Source organism: Balaenoptera borealis (genome assembly GCF_965194805.1).
Source record: "Balaenoptera borealis genome assembly, chromosome: 18".
Lineage (NCBI taxonomy): Eukaryota > Metazoa > Chordata > Mammalia > Artiodactyla > Balaenopteridae > Balaenoptera > Balaenoptera borealis.
The window spans coordinates 5,794,361-5,814,619 of NC_138877.1; the positions used below are offsets into that span (position 1 = coordinate 5,794,361).

A 20,259-nucleotide genomic window follows, 5' to 3' on the forward strand; every position below is an offset into this window, starting at 1 on the left:
TGGAGTTCTGAGCCCGTCTGCTTTGTCATTGCACTTACATGACCAGTGTTCTCCATCCTACTCTCCACAAGATTTGAAATCAGGGGGGTTGAGATGCCCACTATTGAATGGCTCTATGACTTTGAATAAGTGACTAAACTTGTCCAAACCTCAGTTTAGGAGATATTTTACCCATTTCACAGGATTAAGATTAAGGAAGAGTTAATTGAGAATTTTTTTGGTAACTCAACAGTGATAGATAAACGATAATTATTTTAATTAACTTCACTATGGGGATGTCTGAAGTCAGGCAAATCTTATACGTTGTTGTCCTCTCAGTAAATGATAATAGAAAGCTGTTGTTTATGTTCTGTACCAGCACTTAACAGCCTCGCAGCAAGTAGATTTTCAATCATTTGGCTGCTGAATTAAAGTAGGGAGCTGGTAGAGGAGAGAGGCGTAATTTTTATACTGGGGAAAGTACTTGAAGGCGAAGTCTGAGTCTCCAGCCTCAATATTCAAGGATTTAGAATAGACAGGAAAGGTAGTTGATATTGGGTGACGGATGGTGGTAGGAGAGACATTCTTGAAGTAGGGGAGGACCCCTGGCAAAGTTTTGCCGGAGGGCTAGAAATCAAGCTTCTTTGGCTGGTGAAGGGTTAATAGCTTTCCAAGCCTGATATTATTTGCATATTACTAAATTCTACCCTTCACAGTCATTCTAAACACCCATGGATTTGTGTATTCATATCTGCCTACACATTTCTATTATCTTTTTATATTATTTTTTTTTCTATTATCTTTTTAAAACCACTTCAGCATGCCTGTGTCATACTGCTTGCACCACAATTTTACATAACTGGATACAAAGGAATCCCAAATGAAATAGAGGACAGGCAGCAACAATTTAGGCACGGCTGTTTATAATTCTACAGTCAGTAACATAGTACCGCATAAAAGGCCACGGATGATCTTGGGTATTTGCAAATGCAAAGAGCTTCCAAGGAGAATGAATAACATTTTGAGTTCTGAGCAAAGGTGCACTGTACGTGCAAAATGGAACATAGCTGTCACCAGGCAGAGAACAGTCTTAGGAATCTTACTTATGGGGCGACCTTAACCTAAAATGATCTTATACCTGACAGGGAATGTAAGGGAAGGAGGTGAGGAGATAAGCCCATGATTCAGCCAAGAAAGGGCTCCCTTTTCCCTTGTTAAGTTCTGCATTTTAACTTCAGGAAAGTGAAGGGTGTTTGGACAGATCCCATTGACTGCTGCCTCTTCTGTTGCTGGATTTCTAACAGGGTAGCAATGTGTGTGGCCTTCAGGGAGGAACTGATTCAAGCTGGTCCTGGCAACCCTGGTATTCTCCGCTAGGTACATGAATACACTCGTTCCCAGCTTCTCAGTTCTGGCCACTGAGATGTAAGAGAGTCTGCTGCGTTCTTCTGAGAATTATTTTATTTCATAATAAAAAGAGATGAAGAGGGTCCCTCCCTCCCTTCCTGTTTGGATGAGTACTTGATGTTTAGTGAAGTAGGAGCCATTTTGTGTTCAAGAAGGAGAGGCCAAGAGAATCTGAAAGGCAACCACCCAGGCCCCTGTCACTGAACTGCTCAAGGACCCCTGGAACCTAATCGTTTCAAGGTTGTTCTGTAAATAGTAACTGTCTTTATGGTGACTTTTCCCCAGTCAGGAAAGGCGGTTCCGGGCTTCAAGTCTTTCCAGTCAAACTGAAGTTGAACAGAAGGGGACTGCCTTGTGCCGAACCAAAGGACAGTACAGCTGTAATAAGGCAGTTCAGCTCAGGACATTCCCTGGAACACTTTCTCCTGAGAGCCGATTGCTCTCAAAACCTAGGTATTGGGATAATGGTTACACATGTGACTTCCGTCTTCTCCAGTTCACACAGTGAAGACACCATTCATTCAGAAAGTCTGTCAGTGTACAAACATTTATTAAAGACCTCACGAGCCCCAGCTGCCACTGTGTGCTGGGCACTAAAGACACAAGCTAGAGGCCCTGCCTTCTGGGAGAGAGACATGAAATAAATATTCCACCAGAACGTAATGACAGTTGGGATCAGTGCTGCCTTAAGGGTGCCCTGAGAGTACCTGGGATACAGGGGTGGGGATGGCAGCAGTGACCAGAGGAGGCTCCCCCGAGCGGGGGGCAAGGAAACCAGTCACCCTCTCTTCCCGGTCTGCTTCAGGGTTCTTCAAGTGAGAACCAGAGACAGCAGGAGCGATGGAGAGGACGAGGTACCAAGAAATGGAGGCAGAAGAAGTGATGGAACTTGGTGATTAATCCATGTGGAAGCGAGAGGGGTTAGAGTCGAGGCCTCTCGGGGGCCAGAACCGAGGGCTGGGTACGAGTGTTCAGGGATCCGGCACACAGGTTGCTGGCTTGGGCTTCTGGGCGGATGGAGGCACATTCGCACACTCACCAGTGTGGTCGACTGCCAAAACGGACCGCTTTTCCTACCCCTCTCTGCATCCCAGCCCTTTCAAATGCGGCTTTGCAGCTCTCTTCACCAAGGAGTGGAGTGCACTTCCGGCCCCTGGAATGTGGGCTGGCACCACGACTTGCTTTGGCCAACAGAAGGCAGCAGGGGTGATGGGTTGCCCCCAGGAGCCTAGGTCTCAGGAGGCCTGTTACACCTCCACTCACGCTCTTGGAACTGTGCGCAGCCACCATGATCCTGGCCCGCCTTCTGGGTGAGGAGAAACATGTGGCGCAGCCACTGCCCCTCCCACCACCGCAGCGGGCAGCCGGCCAGCTGCCTGAGGACACCAATCTGGAGCCACCAGCCAGTCCCCACCCCCGCCCCCATCGCCCCTAGCCCGCTGCCGCCAGGCCTCTACACATGCATGGAAGAATGAAAGCCTGCGGCCAACGTCAGCTGAGCCGGGCCGGGATTAGGATAACCACTGCACTGACCTATGGACTGGTGAGCAACCGTGAGGGATTGCGGTTTCAAGGCAGTAAGTTTCGTGCAGTTTGTCAGGCAGCAAAAGCTAACTGATTCAACCAAGATGGAGAAAGGGGTGAGTGAGGGTGGGGCTGTCTAAGAGGCAATTGGACCTGTGAGGCTGGAGCACAGGAGGCAGAGGCCTGAAGGTCTAACCTGCAAGGACAGAATCCCAAGCCTTTTTTGCCTTGCCACTGTGGGCTCCCGAAACCCAAGACTGGCCGGATTTTGCTTTTGTGTCCTCTTCCTCCCACTTCCACTCCCACCCTAAACTCCGCTTTACACCTATAAATAAGTACTTGAATGATGAAGCAAAGGTGTGACTCAAGTCATAGGACGGTGTTTGATGGAGAATTAGTCCGGAGCCGAGCTCTCAATTAGTTTATTGAGTTCGCTAATGAGTCAGCTCAGCCAGCACCAGCAGCCCGGGGCTGGGTTCGGAGGCTGAGCTGTAGACAATGACTGTCCCCAAGGGGCCTTCACAAATCTGGAGCAAGGTCACAGTGTCTGCAACTCCCTTATACTGATACTAAGTCAGGGCTCTTTTTCCTAATAATGTCACCCCTCAGCACCTTTCAAAAGTAAAAAGGGCAACATTCGACAGGAATTTATCCTTCCCATTGTTGCAGAAACATCCGACCGATTGCATTTTTCCTTTCTTTCGTCCCCCAGCTCATAATTCTGATCTCTGGTCTAGTGACCCGGTCTCGCCTCTGCAGGATGGAGGGGGCCGCCAGGGCTACGCAGGCACAGCGGAGGCCAGATCTCCAGGGCCCGGAGGCCGGAGCAACGTAGGCCCCCGTCACAAAGCGGGCGCGCGCGCCGCGGTGACGGTGCCCTGGGCTCTCCGGCTCCGCCCCCTCCGCGCCGCTGCGGGAAGGGGCGGGAAGAGGAGGAGCCGGAGGCGGCCGCGGGGCCCCCAGCGCGCCCAGCCCTTTAAAAGCCGCCGGCCCGGCCCGCCGCGCCGGCGGCTGAGGTCCCCGCGCACCGGTGTCCCCGCGCTCGACCGCGCGCTCCATGCGGGCGCCCACCATGTCCGGACACTTTCTGCTCGCGCCCATCCCCGAGTCCTCCTCCGACTACCTCCTGCCCAGGGACATCAAACTGGCCGTGCTGGGCGCCGGCCGCGTGGGCAAGAGCGGTGAGCGCCCCGGGGAAAGCGGGGGCTCCCGGCGGAGGGGAGGGCGCATGGGGGCCCGGACGCTTCCAGGCCGCTGCCGGCCTCCCCCCGCCAGCCTGCTTTCCCGCCGCTTCCCCGGACCTTGCACTCCTGGGCCCTCGCCGGCGGGCACCTGTTGGAGAATGGGTGCCGGTGCGGCGCGTAGCGCACCCCGGGCCGCACCCGCCCCAAAACCCGCGGAGGCCGCGGCCGCACGCTTGGCGCTGCGGGGCCTGAGGATGAAGGCAGCATCCGCGGTACTGCGGCCCGTCACGCCCCCATTTCCCCGAGACGGTCCCGGTTTGACCGTCTCGTCCTAGCCCTTCGGCTTATTTGCCTCTTTCCTTTTCAGCAATGATTGTGCGCTTCCTGACCAAGAGGTTCATTGGCGATTATGAGCCGAACACAGGTTAGGTTCGTTTCGTTCTGTTGAGGCTGCGTGCTCTGATTTTCTTTTTCCTGAGGAGAGTGTGAGAATTTAAAACTCAACTCTCCTTCTTTCTCCAGGCAAGTTGTACTCGCGGCTCGTGTGCGTGGAGGGAGACCAGCTCTCCCTGCAGATCCAGGACACTCCCGGGGGCCTCCAGGTAAGGACCGCAAGAGCAGGCGGCTCCTCCGCTCCCAGAGGCCCGAGCCCGGTGTCTCAGCGCGCCTGTTACGCGTTCAGACGGAGGGATGTGCCGTCCCCGGGTGGGGCCAGTCGTCGGGGTGTTAGAAACCGTCCACGATGGGGGGCGGGGAGGGTGGGTGGTTATAGAGGCCGCCTGCCCCCGTCTGCCACCTCGGAAAGGGCAAGAGATGCTTAACTTCTCTTCGCAGCCCTGGCCGGGGCATCGCTGGCTACACGGGTCTCACCACTTCTGTCAGAAGCAGCTCAGCCTTGGAACCCGGAACAAAACTGGGGGGGTGGGATTCTGGGGAGGGTCTTCTCCCCTAGCGAGGACCGCCGAAGTGCTCCTGTTTCTCGCTGTTCCTCGCAGTAATTCCAATCAGATAACCCCATGGCAAGCAGTCAGGAATGTAACTTGATTAACAAGTTACTAATTGCTCTCCCTTCTAGGGAGGAAAGGTCTTGTGGAAGAACAGAAAGAAGGAATTTGTTTCTGTAACATTCTCAAGAAGGACATGCTAAAAATATACTTATGGGTTGGGGAATAGATATTTATCTTGGCTTATTTTCAAAGTTCTGTTTATTCTGAGTTAGTTCCCTAAAAATTGCGCCATCCTGAGTTGAAGTTCTCATTGAAGTCATCACAGACTGGTTCAATCACAGGCTACCTGCCAAGCAAGGGGGTTAAAAGTAATGTGTCGGTAACAGCTAATAAAATAGCCCAGGCAGGGAGCTTGCCTGAGATTTGGCTCTTTCCATATCAAAAGCCTCCTTCTGCAGAAGCTGGGTAGACTCTGAAACTATATTTAGTGATTTCTTTTTCAAACGTTTTTTTCAAGGGTGGCTTTGATGTTCTTTCCAGTTTCTCCCACCGAGGGCGTCCTTGATCCGGGCTCACTTTGCTCTTTTCAGGTCCAAGACAGCCTCAGCCAGGCGGTCGACTCCCTGTCCAAGTGCGTGCAGTGGGCAGAGGGCTTCCTGCTGGTCTATTCCATCACGGACTATGACAGCTACCTGTCTATCCGCCCCCTGTACCAGCACATCCGGAAGGTCCACCCCGACTCTAAAGCCCCCGTCATCATTGTGGGCAACAAGGGGGACCTTCTGCACGCCCGACAGGTGCAGACCCGTGACGGCATCCAACTGGCCAACGAGCTGGGCAGCCTGTTCCTGGAAATTTCCACCAGTGAAAACTACGAAGATGTCTGTGATGTGTTTCAGCATCTCTGCAAAGAAGTGAGCAAGCTGCACAGCCTTGGTGGGGAGAGGAGAAGAGCCTCCATCATCCCCCGGCCGCGTTCTCCCAACATGCAGGACCTGAAGAGGCGCTTCAAGCAGGCTCTCTCCTCCAAGGCCAAGGCCCCCTCCGCCCTGGGGTAGACCCATCTCCACTGGACGGACTCGTCCCCTTTTTATCACGCATTCATGCAGCTGAGAAGACTGGGGGGTCACCCTTTTTAATCACACATTCAGAGTTTATTTTTATACAAACTGTTGGTTTTCAAGTGTATGTGTATTTCTGAAAATTCAAACAGTGATTGCCTAGAAGTTGGATAGAGTTTTTTTTTTTTAATAAAAGATTTTTTTAAAACTGTAACTCCTAGCCACTTTTCCATTAAAGGCAAATGGCAACATTGCTCCTTGTTTTTAAATGTCTTTTTATAGAAATCATACTTGCACCAGAGCCCAGAACTGCTCCAAGCTTACCCCCAGTCTGAACTCTGATTGGTGGCTTCTGCAGGGAGGGGTTGATGCAGAGGGAATCTGGTGTGGGAGAAAGGACAGTCTGCAGAGGAGGAAAGGGATTTGAGTAACTGCAGGATGTCTTTAATTAGGGCACTTTGTCCCAGGCATGAAACTGACACCATGTGATTTTCAGCGGAAGGGGTTCATTGTGCACAGATGCTAAAAAATTATGACATGAATAACATTATTATTTATTGGTGCAGATGGGAGTTTATCCTCTCCACCAGTATTTAAAAAACAACCCCCCTTCCAGCATTCCCATTGTCCGTAAGTGCACCCTCCCTGGAGTTGCCGGAAAATTCTCCATCCCTCTCTGTCTCCTTTACCCTAACCAATGGCGCACCCGGTCTGTCAATTCTCTCTCCTATTTTTCTCTAAAGCATCACTTTGCCTTAATCCAGGCTTTTACAGCTCTTGCCTGGATGGGCAAGCAAGCGTGTGGGCGAGGCTCTGGTTTCTTGGCTCTAAATCTTTCGTCACACCAGGACAACCTTACTAAAACCAACCCTGATCATCTTATTTCCATGACTGAAAAAACTCAGCTAGTTTCCCCTTATCTGCTGGATAAAATGAGGCATGGAATCAAGATTATTTGCCACCTCTCCACACTCATCATCCCCTCCTTCCAAAACACATGCGCGTGCACGCACACACACATACACACACAAACACACACAGCTGACAATCCATTCCAACAGAACACTCTGACTTTCTCACTCTTCACCAGGTACTTTCATGCCTCCCTGCCTTGGCACAAACTACTCCCTTGAATATTTTGTCCTATTCTCCACCTAAAAGATCTTTCAAGTCCCAAGTCACATGCTACATTCAACTCCTGGGGTGCCTTCTCTGAGTCTTCCTCTATTCCTGTAGCATTTGTGTTATAACCCAACCTTTTCATGAGGCTATTTGTCACCCCCATTGGAAGGAGCACTGCTTGAGGGCAGTCGTTGCATTTTATGACTTTGTATTCCAAGCTTCTAGCCCAGTGCTTGCACACAGACTGGTAGGTTTTCAGTAAATATTTGATGAATAAATGAGTGACTACGTTGTTTTTCGTGCCAAGGACAACCATGGCAGATTACAATGAAACAACTTGCCACTTCTGCAGAACGAGGGCAGGAGGTGTTCTCAGTAGTTGAAGGTTCTTTATTAGCAGTGACAGGAAATGACACGTGCAGCTTCTGGCCACTGCAGACCATTACCCTTGACTGTGTCCAGACCTGTGATGTTAAACACCACCCTTCCCTATAGTTGGGGGGTGTCTAGGCAAAATGCCATAAAGGATTAATAATATTAGATAATTCACATCTAAAGGTGTATCCATATAAGAAAAAAAGTTTATTTTGGATTCCATTATCTTTTTTTGTTGTTTCGGGGGGATTGCTTTGGATTCCATTATGTTTTAAAACGTGCCTAATTCTCTTTGTTCTTTGCATACTCTCAGCACCGAAGGAGTTCTTCCGATCATCAGCCATTCCTGCTTCCTACCACCCATCTTAACACTGAGGCGTGGACATGAGAGCAACTGGTCCTCCTAACTGCTGCCATGCCCATAGCGTGCCCAGGTGGCACCGGTGCCAGGGCTCTTCTGCCCTCAAGGAGCTGAAATCAAACATCCCATGAGGAAAAGGTCAATCATAATGTAAAAGCTAAAGAACAGCACAGGAGACGTCCCAAGGCAGCCAGGATCCTGTTCCACGTGAACGAGCCTGGGGACAGGAAGAGCCCTTGCGCTTGCCAGGATCCAGCACAGTGTGGACCAGTGGGGTCAAAGGATGAGTCACGGGGCAGTTCCAGAGGGAGGAGCAGCCTCAGGGGCTCGGGCAGAAAGTGGTTCTCCTGTCCTCAGCATCACAGAAAACTGACTTCCAGGGCCACAGAGCTTCCTCTCTTCTCTGGTCCCCAGATCCGGCCCTGCACAGCACCTGGCCTCTGGGTCTCGTGGGGACCTCAGTGTCTCTCCTGATGGCAGCGGGGTCTCTTGAGGGTCAGGTGCTTGGAGAATGCCTGTAAGGCTCCTGAGATAGCAGCGCTGGACATAGAAGAGGGGAGACCGGAGCTATCAGGAGACGGTTATGGGGGGAACGTTGTCAGATTTCTGTGTCGGGAAGTGGATCTGAGGATTTGGGCTTGACTGGGCCCCAAGGAAGCCCTTAGAGAGGAAGCTGGGCCCTGAGCCAGGTTCTTCCCTCCAGAACCGGGAGGACAGAGCCTTCAGAGCCCTGGGTGTCATTATATTGCTGACGGGGGCAGAACTCCTGAAACATTAGGCAGAACATTGAAAACTTAGGTGGCTGTGGACAGGACAGTCTATGCATTTTCATTTGGTAGGTTTGCCTTACCGCCGAGGTGTCATCATCAGTGTGAGGGTCGCCTCCATCCTCACAAGGGGGGAGGAACTACAGCACCCTTGGTCTCTCTTCACCGCCCCCCCTCCCGCCCCCCCGGCCATCCTCACTCTGTCTTGAAATTCCTGAATCTCTCTCCATTGGCACCACCCATTCTCCTTCTGGTCAGGGCTTGGCTTTAATTCTGCCCTCCGACTGCAGAATGATTTAATTCATGTGCCTATCAGTGAGGTTCTAGAAGAATGGACGGGATCCAAATGGCTCAACTGTACATCCTACAGTCATGCTGTACTTCACATGCGACCTATGAAAAGCAAACTTGAATGATGGAAAAATAAATCAATTAGAACAGAAGGAAATAAATTTGTTTTGCTCGTGTTGAGGTGAAGGGAAGTTCAGAAGTTTGTTAATATCCATTTAAAGAAATGGATTAAAATAAATAGCGTGGAAGGTGGCAGTGAACAAAAGAGCAAATAGGAAAGACCAGATGACTGTTTAGTCATGAATGTGGGACTCGAGTAGCTTTTTTCCCTTGTATGTGTTGCAACTTTAACTTCTCATTACGCAAAGTTACCAATTCAAATTTACAGTGGGAAGATACTTTGTGTGATTAATAATTTATTCTTACCATTTGATCTGTCTCCAAAAGGAGGGATATTTTGAAAGACTTTGTTAAAATTCGTCTCAAGCTAGTTTGACACTCAATAAGAAAGATGTGATATAGGGGGAAAAAATCCCCAAACAATTATCTTCCAAACACCATTAAGTTAGCCAGAGCTCAAGGAAGAGTGAACTGATGTAAGTGATGATTGGGTTGTGATAGCGGACATTCCGGCATAGAGTAGAAATGTGCTGAACCCGGATGAAATATTGTCATCTCTCATGTTTGGATGCCCTCGGGTACCTCCGTCCGAGTAGAAAATTAACTTTGTTAGGGCCAGACGTGTCCTCCTCCAATTCAGCTCCATAGGACCTGTGAGACTCTCCCATACATGACAGCACCCCCAAAAAGATATTCTGGGCGCCCTCTATCAAACTGTTAGAGGTGGCTCTTTTCCTCTTGGTGAATTGGAAAGAGAGTGTTCTCCAGGGCATGGCTACTTGAACAAAATAGGTATCATCCCTTTTTTAAGATATCTTTTTTTTTTTTTTTTAATTTTTATTTATTTATTTTTGGCTGTGTTGGGTCTTCGTTTCTGTGTGAGGGCTTTCTCTAGTTGTGGCAAGCGGGGGCCACTCTTCATCGCGGTGCGCGGGCCTCTTACTATCACGGCCTCTCTTGTTGCGGAGCACAGGCTCCAGACGCGCAGGCTCAGTAATTGTGGCTCACGGGCCCAGTTGCTCCCCGGCATGTGGGATCTTCCCAAACCAGGGCTCAAACCCGTGTCCCCTGCATTGGCAGGCGGATTCTCAACCACTGCGCCACCAGGGAAGCCCCCCTTTTTTAAAAAATTTATTTTATTGAAGTGTAGTTGATTTACAATGTTGTGTTCATTTCTGCTGTCCAGCAAAGTGATTCAGTTATACATGTATATACATTCTTTTTTTATATTCTTTTCCATTATGGTTTATCACAGGATATTGAATATAGTTCCCTGTGCTCTAGAGTACGACCCTGTTGTTTATCCATTCTCTACATAATAGTTTGCATCTGCTAATCCCCAAACTCCCAAGTATCATCACTTTCGATTTCCCTCATCTCTTTGTGCAGAGCACCTCTGCGATGACGCACATGATTTCAAATTACCTAAAGGTTATTGAGAACCTGCTTCAGGCAAGGCCCTGTGCTGAAGGGTGTGGTGTCTGGATGACATTCCTTCTCTGGGAACTCAATTCAGCAAAAGATCTGGGGGCCACCTTGCGGGTGGGACTCTGGGGGGCTGAAAGGTGAAATAAGACGCTGACCCAGATGTGGCGGTGTTGACAAAATTAGCGGGGAGTGCAGATCACAGAGCAGAGCAGGAGCGGAGGCAAATACCCCAAAGGCCGTGGGAGGAAATGGCCTGCCTTCCTTCACAAATTGTAAAGCATGATTTCCTCTGAGCATCGTTTTATGTTCGTGAGGACTAATGCGTTACAGTTGTAAAACACTTACTGCCATTTCTTACCAGCGTTCTCTATTACAATCAGAAGAACAGGGACTTCCCTGGCGGTCCAGTGTTTAGGACTCCGCACTTCCACGGCAGGGGGCACGGGTTCGATCCCTGGTTGGGGAACTAAGATCCTGCATGCCCGGCTGCGTGGCCAAAAAAAAAAAAAAGGAAGAACATTGTTAATGGCAAGACTTACTTATATAAACAGATTTTGCCTGACAGATTTTGCCTGGAAACACTCACATGGATTTATTGGGGTTTTTTTTGTTTGTTTTTAATTAATTAATTTATTTATTTTTGGCTGCGTTGGGTCTTCGTTGCTGCGCAGGCTTCTCATTGCGGTGGCTTCTCTTGTTGTGGAGCACGGGCTCTAGGCGCGGGGCTTTCAGTAGTTGTGGCACGTGGGCTCAGTAGTTGTGGCACACGGGCTTAGTTGCTCTGCGGCATGTGGGATCTTCCCGGACCAGGGCTCGAACCCGTGTCCCCTGCATTGGCAGGTGGATTCTTAACCACTGCGCCACCAGGGAAGTCCACTCACATGGATTTGGATTTGTAACTGTGGAAAAGAAGATTCAGGAGCTCCTGCCAATGAACAGTTACTAACCAGCTTTATGACGGCGGGTACAAATGGGTTCCAGGGTGGGATCAGATTCACATTTCGCTTTGTTGTTGATTCCATGTGACCTTGTGCAAAGTGAAATGTAAGTTTCCTAATCTTAAAATGGAGGTAATACTACCCATCAAGCAGAATTGTTGGCAGAGCTTGACACATACGAGGTACTCAGTTAGTTGTAATTGTCTTATTATCATTGTTTTTATAAATGTACACTAGCACATTATGAAGCTGCTTCAGGAAAATAAAACGTGCTTCTTGAGCTTGCTTGTATATGCTAAAAGGAATAGTACTTGCTTTAAAAGATGTGATTTTTTTTTCCCATTTCACATCTGGGAAAAAGAAGGTTTGCAAGAGAACGATTATTCCTTCAGTAATAATACCAATAATCAATAACAATTATTGATCCTTTACCATGTGCTGACACCTTAATTTTCTCCATAGCCCTTTGGGGACAATTATTATCACACCCATCTTTCAGATGAGGAAACTGAGCCTCAGAGAGGTCACACAATGGCTTAAGGTCACATAAGCCAGGAAACTAGGAGGCCTGGCTCGAGGAAGAAGAAAGAATTCCCTTCTGTTCAGGGCTGCCTCCCTGGCCAGGCCTTCAGGCCCACTAACAGCTATGGGGGGATCCCAGGGGTTCTGTTGCTATGTATTTGAGCCCTGGAGGAGAAATCTGCTTTACGAGGAGCTCCTGGAGAGGCACTGAGGCTGCTGTCTCCTGTTTCAAAGCTTTGAGCAAGGTCCCAGTCCGGACTCCACCCCAGGCTTCCTGTTTACCCAGGGAAGTCAGACCTGAATGGGGGAAGGAGGGGAGCGGGGTGCCACAGTTGGCCTGGTGCTGCGGCTGGTGAGGCTGGTGCTTCATCCAGGTCTCCTCAGTACCACCTGGCGGGGCTGTCCTTCTCTCCGAGGGCTCTCTCCTTGAGCCGCCACTCTGAAGGCCATTGTGGGGGTGGGGCAGTGGGCAGGGGATGGGGTGATGGGCCTTATCAACATCTGTGGGCCCCAGGGATGCATTCTCTCCTCGCACTGTTCTCTGAATAGCACTTGGAGGAGCTGCCTCCTGGCAGCCCCGGTGATGCATGTGTTTTCTTTTCTCCTGGAGGTGGAGGTGAGCACCTTGCAGGGGAGGAGGGGGCCGTGGTGAAGGTCACCTTCCAGGGGGCTGTGGGAGTGAACGGCTTACCGCAGAGCGGGAATATGCCAGGAGCAGAAATTCACAGCTCACCCTGGGGGCAAAAAGGGCCTCCCCACCCCAACTCAGTACTGGGGAGGGGGGCCTGGGGGGGAAGAGAGAGGAAACAGGTTCAGGGTTTAAAAAGAAAGGCCAATGAATTTCTCCAGATGGAGAAAATAGGAGGCTGCTGCCCCAGTGTTTGAGGGGCCATTGGTGGGATCTGTGATGCTGGTTACATCTTTGTAACATAGTAATAAAACTGACAACAACAACAATTAGCTACTATAATTACTGAATAATGCGCTGTTGTTCCGTGTATTACAGTGGGTTAGCATTCTTTAGAAAAATAGAACCAACAAGGTAAAGATAATAATAATGATTATTATTATTATTACCAGGAATTGGCTCACGTGATAGTGAAGGCTAAGAAGTTCCAAGATCTGCCATCAGCAGATTGGAGACCCGGGAGAGCCGATGGTGTGGGTCTGATCTGAAAACTGCAGTCTCAACATCCAAGAGCAAGTATGTCAGCTTGAGCCCAAGAGGCAGGAAAAGATGGACGTCCCAGCTCGAGGCAGAGAGGCCTCTTACTCAAGGAAAGGTCAGCCTTTCTAGTCTGTTCAGGCCTTCGACTGATTGGATGAGACCCACCCACATTAGGGAGGGCAATCTACTTTACTCAGTTTACTGAATCACATGTTAATCTCACGTAGAAACACCCTCCCAGACACATCCAGAATAATGTTTGGATACCCCATGGCCCAGTCAAGTTGACACATAAACTTAACCACAACGTACAGTAAGTCTTAGGTGCACTTGCTCATTTAATCCCCCCAATGATTCTATGAAGTAGCTCATTATTATCATCACCATTCGACAGATAAGGATAATGAGGCTCAGAGAGGTTCATTAACTTTCTTATAGCCTCTCAGCGGGTAAAGCGGCACAGTTGAGAGTTAAGTCCAAGGCTTTCTGATTTGAAAACCACTGTACTGTCTTGCTTCCCATGCCAATCATCCCACTGTGTGCACCCTCTGGAAGCTGCTACCATTCTCCTAATGAAGCATCTGACCTTGAATATTGCATGGTGTATCCATCCAGGCTTTCATTTACAAGCAATAGAAAAGACTGGCTGATTTAGTTTAAAAAAAAGCGGGGGGAGGTTTATTAAAAGGCTTTTGAGTTAACTCAGTCACTGGGTGAGCTAGAGCACCAGCTGCGGCTGCACAGCTACAAGGGAGGCCAAGAAAGTAAACAGCTGGCATTTTCAGCATCTGCAGTGGTAGGTGGTCCCTGCCTCCTACCCAGACCTGTAAGGCGAAGGCTCACTCCAGACTTTGGAAGGGGGTTCTCACACCGAGCAGTGGCAAAGGCAGGCCATGGCAAACCCTGGGGCTCCTTAAATACGAAACCCTAAGAATCAGTACATATCTGACATGGGGGAAACCGGAGCTCTAAGACAGTCAGTAAACACCCAAATTCTGTTAGTAAAGAGAGTTAGTGTTATGGGTTGAATGTGTTCCTTCAAAAAATATGTCAGGGACTTCCCTGGTGGTCCAGTGGTTAAGACTCCACGCTTCCACTGCAGTGGGCGCGGGTTCGATCCCTGGTCAGGGAACTAAGATCCCGCATGACACGCAGCATGGCCAAACAAAAAAAAAAAAGAAAAAGAAAAAAGATATACTGGACTCCTGAGCCCCAGAACCTCAGAATGTGACCTTATTTGGAAACAGGGTCTTTACCGAGATAATCCAGTTAAGATGAGGTCACTAGGGCACGCCCTAATCCAATAGAACTGTGTCCTTACAGAAAGGGGAAATCTGGACCCGGATGGACATGCACAGCAGGAAGGCGATGTGAAGAGAGGAGAAAGCCACGAGAAGAAGGCAGAGACTGGGGTGATGGGCCCACAAGCCAAAGAACTCCAGACGCTGGAGAGAGGTCTGGAACAGATTCCTGCCTAGAATCTTCAGAGGCTGTTTGGCCTGGCCATCAACTTGATCTCACAGTCTACCCTCCGGGACAGGGAGACAATCCACTTCTGTTGTGTAAGCCCCCTGGTTGTAGTGAGTTAGTAAATAGCTGAGCCCACATTCAAGCTGAATCTCTCTGCACCCAGAGCTGGGGCCCTACCCCCTACACACCTTGCTCCCAGGCACGGCAGAGCGGAAGGAACTATGACTCTGTATTCCATTCTTTTTTATATATATATAAATTTATTTAATTTATTTATTTATTTTTGGCTGCATTGGGTCTTTGTTGCTGTGTGTGGGCTTTCTCCAGTTGCAGTGAGCGGGGGCGACTCTTCATTCTGGTGCATGGGCTTCTCATTGCGGCGGCTTCTCTTGTTGCCAGTCACGAGCTCTAGGCACGCGGGCTTCAGTAGTTGTGGCACATGGGCTCAGTAGTTGTGGCTCGCAGGCTCTAGAGCACAGGTTCAGTAGTTGTGGCGCATGGGCTTAGTTGCTCCGCGGCATGTGGGATCTTCCTGGACCAGGGCTTGAACTCATGTCCCCTGCAATGGCAGGTGGATTCTTAACTACAGCGCCACCAGGGAAGTGCTTGTATTCAATTCTTGAATTAGGATATGGGTTTAGCAGACGTGAAAGCCTTGAATGACAGCTGTCAAAGCCCATCCTTACTGAACACGGAATGTCTCTGATGAGAAAAGCTGCCCTCAAAAATAGAATGGCCTTGGACACAAAGAGATACCTGTGCCATTGTCCAAAGAGAAGGCTGTGTGTTCCTACCCCGAGCCCGCTAATGTAGCATCTCTATTAAATCACATGAGCACACAAGTGATGCCCCAAGTGACCCACGCCCCCCGGCAGAGGAGACTTAGTAAATCAATGGCTCAGATCACGAGGCTCTCTGTGGAAAGCGCTGTCACTGACGTGGGGAACGACTGTCTTAATCCCTGCTTTCTCTTGCACGTGTCTGTACTGATGCTGTGACATCTCTTCCAGTGCAACCAGATCACCTCCAAAGAGACCACCTGCCTGCTAGTGAGACCCCTAGCTGACCACACAGATCATGTTGTGGAAGAGGGGGGCGTGTGAGCTTGTGAGAGCCGGTCACCAGGGGTAGAGTGTTGGAGGAGGTCGCCAAGAAGATGTGACCTCTGGTTTGCCCCGACAGCTGGACTCGGGCAGCTTGAGGTCCTTCACCCTGTCCCCTGTCCTCAGAATGTGCCCTCAGCTTGCCCTCCCCGCCCCCCAGGAGCTGCCCCAGGATGCAGCCTTGAGACAGTGACGTGGTGTTGAGACCATCTGGACTGTGTATGTGACTGAGCCCAGTTAAGGCCTCTGGATAAACTTTTAAGATTCCAGAGGGCGGGGTGGAGATCGACTCATCTTGCAGCCGCCCAAGACAAGCCAGTAAGTCAGTCCCCTTGCTTATTGAACTTGCTACCTGCCAATCTGCGGTGGTCTGCCTCTTCTGATTTCACCTGGGAAGCTCCGAGGAGTTTTGTGAACCAGCAGTGCAGAGGTATCTCATCATGATTTTGACCAGGGTCTAGTTAGTATCCAGTCATGTTCTTTTTTTTTTTAATTTATTTTTATTCACACATGTAATACAAAAAGATGTTCTCATTACAAAACTCCAACCGGTACAGATATAACTAAAGTTCCTCTTGATCACTATTCCCAATCCCAGGCCCTTCTCAGAGTGTGGTGGATGGCATTCGAGACCTGTTTACGGAGTTTCATTTCCCCTTTTCTCACCCAGTTACTGTCTTCTTCAGGAAAAGGAAGTATTAGATTTATCTAAGTTATAACAGTGGAATTTTTAGAGTCAAAAACCTTATTTATTTATTTTTATCATTTCTGTTTTTTTATTTATTATTTTTTTACATTAATTTTTATTGGAGTATAGTTGCTTTACAACTGTGTTAGTTTCTACTGTACAGCAAAGTGAATCAGCTATACGTATACATACAACCCCTCTTTTTTGGATTTCCTTCCCATTTAGGTCACCACAGAGCACCGGGTACAGTCCAGTCACGTTCTTTATGGCATGTTTTCCCTCTGGCAGAAGATCCAGTCACATAATGTTATTCAACTATCATGTCTTGTCCGTCTCCTTTAATCCAGCTCTAATATTTTTAGATTCTTCCATCCAAAGCCCAGCATTTATTGGCAAAGGAACTTTTAGAAAATAATATACTTCAAGTAGCATTTCAAATTCTCAACACAACCTACCTGAACAGCTTCGCTGGATCTTTCTGAGGAGGTGGTGCCTCATCATTACTTTGGCACAAAGCAGAGCAGTCTTTTTTTTCAATTTCATGCTCCAGAAGGTAAAAAATAAATGAACACTTCACAAGATTCCCTTTACTGTTTCTTGGGTGCACTGAAAACAGTGAGTCCCATGAACAAGCAAGAAGGAGGCGCCTGACTGACAATTTTAGACAGAAAGGCCCTGGTCGCTTGAATGATCCAGCTGCATTGAACGGTTAGGACTTAGGACAGTTAGAACCCCATCGGTCCTCACAACTCCCCATGGAGGCGACAGTTCAGCAGCCATAGACCCCTCTCTTCATCGTCCCCATCCCCAGTGCACTTTAGGAAGCCAACATGCTCACGTGTGATTCTGTTTTAGGAGCACTTGGGGGTGGGACGTGGGGTCTTTTGCCATAGACACTCACTTGGGTCTCAGAGGCCCATCACAGGCCCCAGGGTCAGCTCCTCTTGGCTCCCAGCCATCCCAGCTTTGAGAAGAAGTATCTGTGTGAGTAATAATACTCATCCCGTGAATGGTTTACAAGTAAAGTCATTCAAGTGGTTACAGATTTAGATGCTCAAAAATAAGCAGTCACGTCACTTTTCTCACACTGACATGCAAATCTGAACACCCACTAGAATGATGGTAAGGATCCAGGGCTACAGAACATTCCAAGTGGAGGAACACTTGTGCTAACTCTCATCAAAGCAGCCTGTCAACATCACTGTTTCCTCCCTCCCTCCATCCTTTCCCGGAAGGAAGGATGCTATGCCTTCCTCCGGTCCTTCTGCGTCCTCCTTGATCTCTGCAGGCTGACTTCAAGCCTGTTGGAGGTGAGGGGCAGGTGGCGAGGTGGGGTCCTCCCCCGTCAGGCATGGTCGAGTCTTACCTACCTATCTAGACTGGCAGCCCGAGTTTCCCGGACACGATCCTCTCTCGATTCCTAGAAGACCTTATCTACTCATCGACCCTAAACATGGTCGGTCTGTCCTGTTTCCTGGCCCGCATTCGTGTGTTCCTTGCACCTGGAACTCCTGCCCATCAAGCTCTTAGCCTGTCTGCAAGAGCAAACGCAAATGTCACTTCCTCCATGGAGTCTCCTCTGACATCTTCACGCCTCCACCCTGGGTGCCGAGCGCGTAGTAGGTGCTTGATGGATACTGTTAAGTGAGTGAGTAAATGAAGGAAAGAACGAACTGTTCATTGCCTCTGTGGCTCTTAGTGACACTGCTTAGAGTCACAGAATATTACAGCACAAGTGGGCTGGGGCGACATCCAGGGTACAGGACAGCTGATGGTTGTCAGAGATCAGATTAAGTTAATTTGAATTTTACGTGTTCTTATTCTGTTTGTGCTGGGAGGAGGTACATGGATATGGCTTCACGAGACCACTTGGTCCTGATGAGGATGTGATCTTGCTGATGCTGAGTTTATTTGGGAACCAGAAGTCTGATGTTTGTAAATAGTCCTTTAAATGGAAGCATTAAGGGTGAAGGTTGTTTGTTATGTTCTTCCCGAAGACTGTTGAGAGCCCAAGTGTCACATGATTGTGGCAGAGGCAAAACCGAGCTTCTCAGATCCTGTGAGACCCTACCCTGCGTGGTCCATGTCACTGGAGCCGGGCCACCTCCTGCCTCCACCCCCGCCCCCTACACTTCTCGGGTGGTTGAATGTTCTCTGCCATCCATGGATCTCGGATGAGGCTTGGCTGAGGTCTTGGCTGGCTTGTTCCATCCCTCCCATGTTGACCCCGGGTCGGGAGATGAAGAGAGCAGGAGCCTCAAGACTGACGGAGCTGGGCTCCTGGGTCATCGACCCGCCGCCCACATGGTAGATCCCTAGAAGCAAAGGAATTTCGTATTGGTAATTGCCCTTTGCTTTGGCGTAGCTTTCTGGAGACTTTGCACATTTTTCACGGATGCTATCTCATTCAGCCATCAAAGGAGCCCTGTGAATTAGGCAGTGAAGCTGTTATTTCCACTTTTAGGAGGAAACTGAGGCTCAGAGAGATTACGTGCTTTGCCTACATAACTTGGATGTGGTAGCATGGGGACAGGAGCCTTGTTTTACTCACCGCTCCTGCGCTCTCTCTCCTCCACATGCTGGCTTGTGTAAACGTTAAGAGCTTCGTGCCATCAGCTGTCCCGTCACCAGCATTCAGTTGGCTTATCTGGTGATATAATATGATGATAATAGTATATCATAGCATATGCAGTATATTTATATGTATACTTATATGCTGTATAGAACTAGGCACGGTTTTCAGTAACGCTTTATGTGCACTGTTACCAACCCTTTCAAGTCAGGTCCCGGCAAGGGTCCTCCTGCTTGGTGTCACTTGTGCCAATAGAACAAGACTGACTTTAGGGCAGAAACAAAGGAAAGATTTATTCTTTGATTAAAGAACAGGGAGCTGCGACCCCCGCTCTAGAGCACATGCTCTCCATGCTCTCCCTGCTCTCCTCGCTCTCCCCGCTCTCCCCTAACGGCCATGGGCGGGGCTGCTTTATAGGGTCTGGCAGCGGGGAAGGGGGCGGGGTTCTTCTCGGGCGCAGGCGCAGCTGTGCCGCTCCCGCTCCAGAGCCCTTGCAGCCTCTCTGCACACGGCCCGCCGCCGCCATCTTGAATTGAGTGTCACGTGAGGTGTCTGCGCGCAGCCCGGAGCTGAGCCGTCGGTGTAGCCCTTACGCATCGGGAACTCTGGAGTGCAGGGCCGGGTGCGAGGCCTCTGCACGTGGCCCACCTGTGAGCCAGTGACGCTAGACTCAGCACAGAGGAAAAGAAAAAAAAAGGTTAGACTTTATTTTGTTACCCAGATTCTGCCTTTATTTCTCCGGAATTGTGAATGGGCTTTGTCGGTGACATTAACACCTCACACCCTTCTGAGGTAAATCCTGTGCTCATCACCCCCACTTTACAGATGAGAAGACTGAGGCACAGGGTAGTTCAGTAGCTTGCCCCGGTTTGCCTGGCTGCTAAGAGGCCGGCTCGGAGTTCAGGCCTAGGCTGTCGGCCTGCAGACCGGACTGTCTTAGCCGCGAAGCCGCGCCGCCCCTCATGAGCCGTGTCTGTGGGGGGAGCACGCAGGCTGCGAGGCTGGCTGCTTGCCGCCCTGCCCGCTTGTGGGAGGGGAGAGCGCGGGGGCCCTGGGGAAGCAGCAAGGGCTCCGTGTCCGGACTCGGACACTCGCCGGAGCTCCTGGGCTGCCGGCCTTCCCGCCGGCATCGGGCTCCTGGGTCCCTCGTCCCCAGCACAGTGGACGCGGTGGCCCGAGCTGCCAGCTTCCTCTGGCTCCCTGGAAGGCTGGCGCTGGGCTGAGGACAGACT

At 49.9% G+C, this 20,259-nt stretch overlaps 1 protein-coding gene across 1 annotated transcript; it reads left to right on the forward strand.

Annotated features, from left to right (window-relative positions):
* The first annotated feature begins 3,870 nt into the window (after positions 1-3,870).
* RASL11A (RAS like family 11 member A) lies at positions 3,871-6,356 on the forward strand. Its single transcript, XM_082365132.1, has 4 exons — positions 3,871-4,091; positions 4,462-4,518; positions 4,617-4,696; positions 5,632-6,356. Exons 1-4 carry the CDS (start codon positions 3,968-3,970, stop codon positions 6,097-6,099), a joined length of 729 nt encoding a protein of 242 aa, XP_082221258.1. The 5' UTR covers positions 3,871-3,967; the 3' UTR covers positions 6,100-6,356.
* Positions 6,357-20,259: the final 13,903 nt, after the last annotated feature.

Coding starts and splice junctions, on each gene's coding strand:
- RASL11A (XM_082365132.1), top strand. CDS start 3,968: ATGCGGGCGCCCACCATGTCCGGACACTTTCTGCTCGCGCCCATCCCC. Junction 4,092..4,461: donor CGGCCGCGTGGGCAAGAGCG/GTGAGCGCCCCG, acceptor TTTCCTTTTCAG/CAATGATTGTGCGCTTCCTG. Junction 4,519..4,616: donor CGATTATGAGCCGAACACAG/GTTAGGTTCGTT, acceptor TTCTTTCTCCAG/GCAAGTTGTACTCGCGGCTC.